General features: G+C 33.9%; 1 protein-coding gene across 1 annotated transcript; it reads left to right on the top strand.

Moving 5' to 3' along the window:
• The first annotated feature begins 4 nt into the window (after positions 1-4).
• On the top strand, positions 5-11455 carry mRpL14 (mitochondrial ribosomal protein L14). Its single transcript, XM_081771885.1, has 3 exons — positions 5-151; positions 7823-8060; positions 11067-11455. The coding sequence occupies exons 2-3, from the start codon at positions 7856-7858 to the stop codon at positions 11318-11320; spliced, it is 459 nt and encodes a 152-aa protein (XP_081628011.1). The 5' UTR covers positions 5-151; positions 7823-7855; the 3' UTR covers positions 11321-11455.
• Positions 11456-12173: the final 718 nt, after the last annotated feature.

The raw sequence follows: 12173 nt of genomic DNA, 5'->3' as shown, positions 1-12173 counted from the left end.
TTTATAATGCTCCTACGGTTCGGTGATTATTGCGTTGTCAATAATTTCCAATTCTGAGTAAAGTAATACTGGAAGTTTGTGTGTGCTCTGTGTATATACATTTTAACATTAATATGCCATATCATTATTTTTTATTATATATTTGATGTTGGTAAGAGTTTAAGAGAGTTTAACTTATTACTAAAACACACATGAATGTTTATATTGATAATAGACACTTGTTTCTTCCGATTTCGATCGTTGAATTATACAATGAACCAATATCAGCTACAAGACAACTGAACTATCCCATTTTATGGGAGCATACTTATATTCATAATTATTAACTTAACATAGCAGAAATGCAGCCTTACTTCCTTAGAAACTGTTGCTTAAGGGAGGTGATGCATAAATGCGTGCGAAATAATTTCAGGAGGGTTAGATGTGACTGTGGACATAGGGATTATTCATTGAGTATGTACGAACTTACAAAGGGGGTAACAAAGCGACTTTTATTTAATTAACGACTGATACGAAAATAAAAAAGAACGTACCTGTACTTTATATCTGCATCCCTTGTACTTTATCTATGACTATATGTGTGTGTATGGAGGGGGGGGGGGGAACTTTAACGCATATCGCATGTCTTGTGCACATGCATACTTCTTACTATTGCACTACGTAGAAAATTTATGGTAGTCCATGTAGAATTGGTAATAGAACACAGAAGAAACGCAGATCAGGGGGTTCTCATGTATACTATTACCCAACTTAAAATAACATCCATCAGCTTGTGTTAGCTAGCTGCTAAAATATACGAATGCTGTCTAACCGAGTCATGGCAGGAACGCACAATGAGGGTCCGCGCGGAATCGCGTCTGTAGCCACCAGGCGTGTTAGTGACTGTGGTTATACGTATAAACGAGAAGAGTGGAAAAAGCATTTCATATCACATACAGTAAAAACAAACGTGTTGCGTGTGGTAAATCTCTGTAACCACAATCTGATGACTTCATACACGGTCTTCACATGGAACGTCACTTTATCGTATATTTCTTAAGGAATACTGTGTACTAAAGACCATAATTTCGTATTTCTACCTTCTTATACATGTAAAAGATGAGACCCCGACTACATATACGATGGTGAAGTGAAATCAAGTAAATTGTCTTCCGTTGATTTTCCAAATTTATGCCCCATGAAATGGGGTACCACCAAGTAATCAACATTAATAGTCTGTTTATTTGGCATATAGGCCTAGGTTAAGGTTGCATATACCTTTAGATATGATTACTCAAAAGTATAGGTGCAAAATTGTTGCCTGTTATTACACTGGCTTATGCTGAGAAAATTGCATACAGATTGATAATATGCTTGGAAACTGATGCATATCCCGTTACGAATATAAATGCCCGTTTTGACGTACACCATAAAAACAATCGTGCAAAAAGCACAAACCAACTTGTGCTAGGTAGTCCCTGAAAGCGAGAAGGGTATGTAACGAGTCATGGCAGAAGCGCAACAGGGTATCCCGGCGCGGTGGTGTATGCGTAGGGACTCAGCTTTCGCAGATGCCATCTATGGATTAGACCCTTAAGCACCTGTTTTTAACTTTGTATTAATATTTATTTATTATTTTATTTTACCTTACCTACAATTAGGCTACTCCTATTCAATTTCCATCTTTCACTTTTAACTGTTAGTCACAACTATTTCCTATTTTTATGCTTATTTACACTCCACTAGATAACATATGCATCTGTCTTATATCACTCCTCAAAATTGGTGCGATACCTTTCTATTCAGAAATAAAGAAGGTAATGAAACCTTATCTTTTCCTGTTTCTAACCAGCACTATAATAGAACCCTACCACTGTTATATAAATAGTTTTAGGGGGGACTTGGAGTGGAGCCCCTATCAAATACATGTCCCTGGGACATCAAAAATTCCGAAACCCATGCGAAAATTCTTTCTTCTATAAGTTTGCCACACAAGGATTCATGAAATATGAACTTCACTTAGTAGAAAATGCATTCTTACTGTCTTAGAAAGTGTTCCTTAAGGGAGGAATTGAATTAATACGGGCAAATTGACTTTTAGGAGGGCTGAATACACATATAGCGTAAAATCTGCTGTGTATAAAACAGGAATTAAATTTAAAGCACAAACCAACTTCTGCTACATGGCCTCTAAAAAGCATGAAAAGCAGTAACTGAGACACTGCAGGAGGCCCGAGTGGTAGCGAGGTTTGCGTGTGTCCTTAGGGTGCGGGTGCGTCAGTGACGGTGGGTATACACAAACTAGGATAGTTGGAAAACACTTTATGTGTCACAAAAGCACATGCTGTACGCGTGTGTGACACTTCTACAATCACTTTCTACACTGGCTTCATATAGTACTTCACTTCATATCTTTCTTATGGAGCAAGGTGTCTACTGATACTGGAATTTAATTTTGATACTGGAAATACTGAAAATATACTGGAAATTCGATCCACATACCGGAAAAATTATGAAAGATACAAATATTATCATTCTTTATAATCTACCATTTGTTTTTACCTGGACTTTTGTAGCTCAAAAATAATCTTGCATTATAACTGGAATAGAATAATGCACAATTACTTATACAAGTTATAGTATAACTTAATAACACATTTAGATAATACAAATAACGCTCTTGGCTCACTGTATCAGGCCTCCGAGCAGGGTGTCTACGGGCCATGAAAGTTACGAATTGAGGTTGTCGCTCGAATGAAAGTAGTGAAATTGAGCTTAAGATCATGAAAAAAGTGATTTTATAGAACAATAATTGTGTAATACAGTACAGTTACTGAAATAATAAATTGTAATGATCCGGCGTTAAAAAGTGACGCCATCTCTCTTAGTGTTGGAAATAGTCACTAACTTCCCTTTTCTACTAATACTTTTTTCAGTTTCTTTTTCTTCTTTTTGTTCCCCCTCAATACCTCACGTATAATAACAATGGATGCATTATATTATATGCTATGCTTCAAGTACAGTATACAGGCTGCAAACTTGTCAGTAAAGTCAGTAAAAGTATGCCCAATGATGGGAAACTGAGGACCAATTTTAATGCTTGGTGTGGATGCGGCACATTGCTTCTGTAAGATTTTCAGCGCTTTCATGAGCAGCTACATATACATAATCATTTGAATTTCAAAGAAATCAAAGGTAACTAAATTTATTAAAAATATTGATGGTAAACCAAGTACAACCTGAAATTATCAAGTGTGTGATTATTCCTAAAGAACTTAAAAAAAATCATTGTATTAGGTACAAGAATTTTGCTGATAGTTATACTGAATATACTGGAAATATACTGGAATTTTGAAATTGAAACTCTGTAGACACCCTGATGGAGTATTACGTGGTAAAGAGCAGACTTTCCATTTCGTATTTCTACTTTATTATGAATTTAAGATAAGATGTAAGATCCCAATATATTTTCATTACTTGTACAATCCTATTGTGAAATCAAGTAATGTATTTCTTCCGTACATTTTACAAATTTATGTCCCCATAAAATGAATGAGGTGGTTCAGATGCAACTCCCTCTTCATTACTGCAGCATATACAACCTAGGTTAGTAAGACATTGGGTTTGGAAGATTGTCACTTTATACTCTATTGTCTGTTTACCTAATATTTGAATAATACGCGAACTCATATAGTCCAGAATTCAACTACATTTTTGTCCTTAATTAATTACCGTACACTAAAGGACCTTCATTACCTTTTTTGTTACTCTGAAGCTGACGTTTCGTCTGATTCTGTTCACTTCTCCGTAAATTTCGTATTTCGGGCCCACCATCCGCGACAGTTTAATCTCTGTATGGACCACACACGTCAGAGAGAGAGGGTATGCGCATAAACGAAGATATTGCAAAAAAAAAAAAAAAAAAAAAAAAAAAAAAAAAAAAAACTTGATACCGCATAAAATCACATTGGTTAGGGAGGAAATCTATACTTCGAAATATATATATATATATATATTATATATAAGTTTCCTACATCGTGCAGAAATACTCCTCCGGTGGAAATTAGGGTGCAAATAAGTTTAGGCTCACCACATTTTGCAAAATTTACGGGTAAATTTCAATACTCAGGATAGTTAGAAAGACATGTTTGTAACGGAAAACAATTTTGCAGGCGGCAGAATTAAATAATATGTAAAAATACTATATTGTACGTTTACTGTTGTAGGGTTGTCAGTTAAATATTACAAGTGTTATAGGGCGGTTAAAATAAGTAATTGTATATGAAACAGGACTTATTAGATGTTACTTTCTGAAGTATTTCTGTGCAGGACACAAAAGCTATATTTTGTTACCAGTATAAAAGTAGTACAGGAGCTATAGGACCTCGAATCACTGCGAAACCACACTTCTTTTCAGTACTATTGCTTAAGCGCGAACCTGCCGTCGCTGACTCGCCTAATCCCTACGGACGCATCCACATGAGCCCACCAACTTTGTCCTAACTTGATACGGTTAGATAAAATTCGTGCTTTCTTGTGGAGACCTAGCATAGGTTGGTTTATGTTTTTGCACTAGTTTTTATGACATACGTCAGGACGCTGTATATATACGCAAATCGTGAAATAATTGGAATTTTCAACAATTACTTATGATTGCCCCCTTTAATTTCATTTATTCTAAATGTGTATTGTCATGTTGCCTAGCGCAAATCATGTGGAGGACAATAAGAAAGAAATTAAGGAAAGAGAGAATTTTTTCAAAATTATTTCAAGTGGTGTGCTTTATTTATATATATATATATATATATATATACTCTAGCATAGCCCTTCTAATGGATTGATACTAGTTAGTAACATTAAACTTATAAAACACTGATTTCCTATATGTCCAGTAATGCTCCGACAGTGGAAAATAAACTCAAGACAATACTTTTCTATATGTACTCACACATTTTAACCATTAAATTCTTATTTTTATGACGGACTATTCCGTACTAGTGCCAATAAAATTCTTTTACTAATAGTCTGGTTTTGCTTCTCCAAAATATTTGCGTAGTATGTGTTGATTATTCTACGTAAAACATGTAAAGTTAAGGGAAACACGACAATATTTTGGTAAAGACACATTAATAAGTAAAATTGTAAAAGCTTGCATTGTGATTGCGACTGTCAGCTTTTACCATCTGTGTTTACAAAAGGAATTTATTTCGTGTGACCCTTCGAGAAGTGTAGGTGGAGAGAGTGTAAACCCACAAGAAGCACATTAGAACATAAAAGCGAGCGCTACTGGAAGTAGAAATGGTGGTCTAGGTGGTGGTCCTAGAAACATGACTATAGTTCTTTTCTAAATCATTATTTAATTCCCCAAAGTTTTAGTGGCTTTGTCTCTACAATAGGTACTCTTGAACGAGAGGATTTGTTTCAAGACTCGCCAGGAAAAGTGAAGGCGGAGAGTGTTAGCGAACTGAGGCAGGTGATTAGCATAGAGTATTGAAACTGGCGCTAATCATTGAAGTATGCACGCTCCACGTAACTTTCACTAAATTATATACTTACCTGTAATTAATCACTACCGTCTTGTTAGCAATATTCCTTTGTTATCAATCTGTCCTTACTCGTCCACTTTAGAAAATGTGATGCATCTTGCTTTGCGTTTCGGTACCGTTCAAGCCAAACTTTATAAGTAGCTATCTTTCGCGTATTGCACAAATAATAGTTATAATTTTAAAAATTAATTTTTAATTCCTTTCCGTACAGGATGTTCATATGAAACGATTATATGTTGCTTCAATTTCTCCTGGTATTAAGATGCTAAATAACGTAGATATTTCAGTATACTACTGCGGTTTGTATTTTGCGAACAAACTTGTAATATTCCAAAACTTCCAACTTCAATTTTTCCGGGGCATTCCATGTGAAATCATTACATATTAAATATAATGATTGCTCGTCCATCTTATCAGTGACGTGCTGAGAAAGATTACCAGATTATTTTTTTTTAATCTGCCGGCATCTTGGATTTATACTCATGTTTCTTCATTGCCGCGCAAAAAAGCATGGGTTTACAGAGGTGTAGAAAACAGGCTGCACGGTTGTTACGAAAGATAGAAAGTTATGGTTTGTACTAATTACCTTAAACAGAGATATTGGTTATTCATAAAACTCATATAGAGGGTAATGTTTTGGTTAATTTTCAAGATTTCGAATGCAGCCATTAGAAGTACAAAATTTCCAATTTCCAAAGCCTATAAAATCAAAAGTACTGGAAAACATAGGATGACATTTCCAGCACAAGGACTATGACCAGAAAGGTTTTCAAAAAAAAAAAAAAAAAAAAAAAAAAAAAAAAAAAAAAAAAAAAAAAAAAAAGCTGAGGTTAAAAGTTTCCATACCAATTATTGGCTCCGAAAATGAAAAAAGAAGTCCAATTTCTCAAAAGGAGGAGAAGGAGAAATTTGAAATTTTGGCCCTAGATATTCCTGATGTAATTATAAGTACTTTCCTTAATTGTGTTTCTCTGTACAGAATACCTTTGGAAAGTAATATACAAGGTATATATATATATATAAGGTAGAAACATATAAAAGACTAGAAGGGATTTTTCAGGACAAGAAAACGTACAAGGTGCTTCCAATACTCATAGGGAGTGACGATTCCACAATTAACCGAAAAAGCTCTATAAGAAATCGCCGTAATAGAATGACCGGTGTTGAAGGCTATGCCTCATAGCTTTGAGATCGTCAATCGAAATAGCAAATGCACATCTTCATTACTATTAAATTCCATTGGTGTAAATTATGTATTGTATCTATTTATTATTTTATTTTCTTCTTAGTTTGTTTCTCTCTTACCGTGTATACTCGAGTTTAAGATGCATCCTGGATATTCAATGAAACAACTCAGAATTTGACAGTACAAACTAAATTATACGGGTTTATTTGTTCAAACTAAATATTTAAATGTCAATATTAAAAAGGGTACGAAGGTCCAACCTTACTATCTTACTTACAATGTGAACAGAGGACATCCTACTTAAGCACTTTCACTTCTGAACACACTATCACTTTGTATACGATTCCAAAATGCATCCCCCTTTTATACCTGAAATTTTGGCAGAAAAATTGCGTTTTAGATTCGAGTATATATGGTATGTGTCTCCTTCGTAACAACTTCCAGAGAGGAATAGTATTGTAATTAGCATGCACAGAAGCAGTTCTGAAAGGAATAAATTCTTAGTTAGAGAAATGAAATTTGATGTTTGGACTTTTCATTTAAAATAATCAAATGTGTATTTCATTGATCTGTGTAGTTTGTCCTAGAAGGGAAAGGTGAAAAAAAAAAAGTGGGGGTTGCAGTTATTATAATATGTCTATATCTCGAAATCCATTAGTGTTGGAATTTTCATCGAATATAATTAACAGGTGTTTCAGCGTTTTTATATGTTTGACTTAGAATTGAAGAAAAAGGGATGGGGTGCTTCCCTAAGATGCCGATAGGAGACGTTCTAATTATGTACGCGGAACTTCGAGTTCAGACGAATAGTATATAACAGGTGTAAAGGAAAGTACGGAAAATATTGCCCACAGTAACACGTGGGGGCATTTGCTGTAGAATATTTTTAAAATCTTTCTCACTGATAAACTCATCTAGACGAGTTCTCAGTCTTGAAATTACTAGAAATGTAAATAATACATTGGTATTCAGTTTTCAACAAAGTACCTTTTTTGTCTTATCCAAATTCTAGACGTGCACAATATACGTAGCACTCGTAACTATCAGTTCTTAACAGTAGTCCATGAACTTCAATCTGTATTGTATCGACATTATGATTTTTGTGTTTCAGATCAGGCTACGAGTATTTTGAACTGAAGTCAGCATGATTTCTGAAAGACTACGTAGTGCAGTGAGTTTCGCATCATTAGCCCTTCGACACTTTCATACTTCTGAAACCCATAATCATATAATCAAGTTGACAAGGTTAAGAGTTGTTGACAACAGTGAAATCGGCAAACAGGCTATGGCTGAAGGGAAACCCCCAAGATGTATACACGTTTATAACAAGAAGGGAATTGGTACGATAGGTGAGTTGCAGGACCTTAACATACTAAAATTTTGTTTGTAAAAATGATACAAAAAATCAGAAGCAGGCATTCTTTCCAGCTCTCAGTATTAATACCCTTGGTTTTGGGCTTATATAGCAAATTGTAACTTTCTGTCAGTTTAGTGCATTTTTAAAACGTGTATGAGATAGTAGAAAAAAGGTAAAACAAAGATATTTTTTTCATGCAAAAAAGGATTCATGGCAAAAAAGAAAAAAAAATGTTTAAACATTCTATTTTAAAATGTGTAGAACATGTATTGGTATTGTTAGGGGGTATGCTGCAATATAACCAAGCTACATTCGGGCTTCGTCCATTCGTAGGCAGGACCAAAAATACTAACATGATTGCGTACTATAATAACCCATATATATATATTAACATGGAATACTTGCATCCTCCACTAACAGAATTTTGGCGCACAATTTCCAGTTGTCCATTGTAAATTTTAACGGGTCAGTTAAGAAAAAGAGTATGGAAAAGATTAGTCGACATCATAACAACAGAAAGGAGAATTTGCCGGTCTTCAATGCATAGGTTGATATTAAGGAATAAACAGAAGGAAATGTACTACACTGATTAATTGCCATTCTTCAAAGTAGTTAGAACCATATTGCCAGGTCAAAAACATGTGAAACTATGTTAGTAAAATTGGTTTTCTTAGTATGGTATAATGTTAAATTGTCAAGCTACACCAAAAAATCATTTTTAGTAACATTCATGTTAGCAAACAGTTCTACGTATATTTGATATGGCTTCATAGTCTTTAGTACTTAAATTGTCACTAACTTCTTTCACAACAAAACATTTAATACGTTTAGGTTCTTTTTAATTTTTTTTTTGGGGGGGGGGAGACGGAGGGGATGAAAACTTAGTCATGTCACCTTAAATATCCTGCTGTCATTGACAGGTTACTTGCCATAAACTATGAGCTTCGCACACTACAGTACTCTCTACATCTCTTTAGATGTGAAAATTGCCTCCTTTAATATAATTCATCCGTTGTAATCTCCTTCCCGTCTTTTACCTTCTGACACACACATTATGTCTCTAGAAAGACAGTTTTTTCTCATATAATGCTGTAATCTTGAAAAAAAAAAATATCAATAACACTTTTTGTGCCATCGATTTTTCTCTCACATTTGCTCGTTGGTTTTTCGCTCCGTATGGCTGATTTTCTCCATTCTCCAAATGCACATGAAGCACCTTATTATGGGTTTTCATAGTCCTTCTATAATATCAACGTTTCTGTTCCATGCAGTATAATTTGAGAGTAGTGTAATATTTTAGTTGTTACGAATCCTATTATTTAAAGAATTGTTATCATAATTAGTCTAAGCGAAAAGTATTGACGCGAGACAACGGTATCAGTCTTTTGCGTTTTCATCAGCACCCATCTAATTCTGTTAGGGAACCGCAGTAATATTTTTATCGTTTTCTGATCATCTACAATCACCCTTTGATCTTCATTTGTGTACAGTTACCATTTACCATTTTGTTTCTACTGCTCGTCGTGTTTGATAGTGTGTGTGCTTCTTCTATACGTTTTTTGTACTTTTCCTAGCTGCATTACGAATCTTAAGACTAAATTATTTTGTGACGAATGTGTCTTACAAGGTGGTGAAGCCTCGTGAGCACGTGATTGCTTTGTATAAAGCAAATATAACAAGTAAGATATCTGTGAGCAAATAGGTGTGTAGCTCCGTACAATATATCGTTTGGTCAAACATATGGACGAAAGTGTGGTCATAGTGTCCCGTTCAAAACCGAAGTCTGGTAGACCAAGGAAAGTGGCTCAAACAACGTTGAATACCATCAAAAGGTAGCTTACTAAGTAGCCTTCGTTAACAGCTAGGCAAGTGAAATGGGAAATCCAAACTTGCTTCGAATTTATTCCTTCGAATGGTACAGCAAAGAATCCATGAGGACTTACATTTACACAGTTCAGGGCTGGTCCTAAACCCCTCCTTCCAGACAAACGTCGTTAAAAATGGCTAGCTTTTTATTTTTTAAAAAAGTTGAGAACTGGAAGAAGTGTTATGGACTGATGAGTGAAGGTTGAACAAGTGTGCAAGGAAGACAGAAGATTCTACTAAATACTGACATTGTAGTGGGTACCTTTACTTGGTTCTTTGGCATTCTTTTGCTTAAATTGTAGGTTTAAATGCTGTGACGACAATACTTTTCGCGCAGACTGTACTCCACATGAAACATTAGGTCAGCCTTTTTCATAATAATTATTTTTTTTTTCTTTTAACAAGTCACAAACAAAGTTTTATTATGGCTTGTTCTTTGAGTCTGAAGAAAATATCTCCATGTCTTTTTTCACTAAAACTGGTAAAAGGTTGGGGTTAGTCAAGCGAATATCCGCTCTACCAATCTTCTTCGCTTGCACGGGTTTGTCAACTTCCTTTTTCCTCATCCTGACTCAGCTTTCAAAAACTGCGGTTACTTTTGTATACTAGTTTTTTATTGTTTCCTTTATAAAATTCTCATTTTCTTTCACTCTATGAATGCACCCAAGTGCAATAAAATATCCATCAAATTATAGATATATAAAATAGATCACAAATATGTGACAGAATACTTTAAATAGTGGTCTTTCCTCATAGAAATCATATAAAATGTGAAGGCTTAGCTTTTCAAGAATAAACAGAATTAGACACGTTGATATATTTCGGATAAAAATATTTGCCCTTCGTTACAACAAGAAAGGGAAAAAGGAAAGAAACATTGCAGAATATACATAATAACATAGGAGAATATACATATACATAAAAGGAAGAAATAGTCGAAACAACCTTGAAAATATGGGAATTTTCATATTATTGGATTTCCTTATAAGTGTAAGAAATATTGAATTACAGAAATATTGTAAGTGTAACAACGGAAAATACTGTGTTACAGAAAAATTAATATTTATGTAAATTATGAAAAGTGCATCAATTTCAGTGTAAAGAAATAACATTTATTTATTTATTTTTTAAGGAGACAAAGTGTTGGTGGCTATTAAAGGTCAAAAGAAGAAGGCTATTATTGTTGGAGTGAAACAGAAACAGAAACCTTTGATACCAAAGTTTGACAGCAATAATATTGTGTTGATAGATGATAACGGAACTCCTTTAGGCACTCGAATTCATGTTCCAATTCCATCTCTGCTAAGAACTATACTGAAAGAGAAAACTACAGTGAAAGGTGCAGATTATACAAAACTTTTAGCTTTAGCAACTAGATTTATTTGAAGAAGCATTACTTTCTTTCAGTATATAACATATTTTGTAAATTGTATTTATGTTTATGATGATTGTTTCTTTTGTCATCGTAAGTTTATAAGGCGAAAAATATATTAATAAAGTAATAGTTGTATGTTTACCAAAGCTATAATCATTTTGTACCTCTATCTTTGCTGTGTTCCTTCTATGAATAGTATTATATACAAGTTTATAAACGTATATATATAACTTGGAATAACTTGGCTACTGGGATTTTGCCATCCTAATTATATACAAGGGTAAAATACGAATATTTGAGCCATTATGAATATATTTACGCCATACTTCCAGATATAATGGCAAATTTACCATGTACATACCTAGGTATGCCCATCATAGAAAGAACAGAAACTACAGTGTCAATTCCTTCCAAATAATACCTATACATACGTTATTATAATAATAAGATTGTCATAGGTGTTATCGATATTTTTAGTCATTGCCGCGATAATTAGGAAAAATATGGAAGTGATTAAACCCTGACAACCAGAATTAATGAAAAGAAAGAAAAAAAATGTTTCAAAATTATCTATATACTTAAATAGTTAGAACAAAACAACTATGAAATTTAAAAAAAAAAAAAAAAAAAAAAAAACCCTTAGAAAAGAATGTGAAACGCAAAAGAACGTTGTTTTCAGATAACTTAATTTTCGTCTAACTAAATTAAAATTTGAATTGAGGTTCACGAGACAAATGGATGATGGAGTTAAAATGGAATCCTTAAATCATACAAAGAGCTACTTTGTGTTAAGACAAAATGACGCACGATCTAGCAATGTTGATCATTAAATCATCAAACCCATGTTTAGCAGCTGAAAAATGA

This window comes from Thermobia domestica, chromosome 9 (genome assembly GCF_964235325.1).
Source record: "Thermobia domestica chromosome 9, izTheDome1.hap1.1, whole genome shotgun sequence".
Taxonomy (NCBI): Eukaryota; Metazoa; Arthropoda; class Insecta; order Zygentoma; family Lepismatidae; genus Thermobia; species Thermobia domestica.
The sequence above is the reverse complement of the archived record's forward strand: the minus strand, read 5'-3'. Positions and strand labels throughout refer to the sequence as shown.

What these genes read in the sequence shown, in the direction of transcription:
- mRpL14 (XM_081771885.1), top strand. Translation starts at nt 7,856, where the DNA reads ATGATTTCTGAAAGACTACGTAGTGCAGTGAGTTTCGCATCATTAGCC. An exon ending in GAAGGGAATTGGTACGATAG is followed by an intron (nt 8,061 to 11,066) that starts GTGAGTTGCAGG and finishes TTATTTTTTAAG; the next exon opens with GAGACAAAGTGTTGGTGGCT.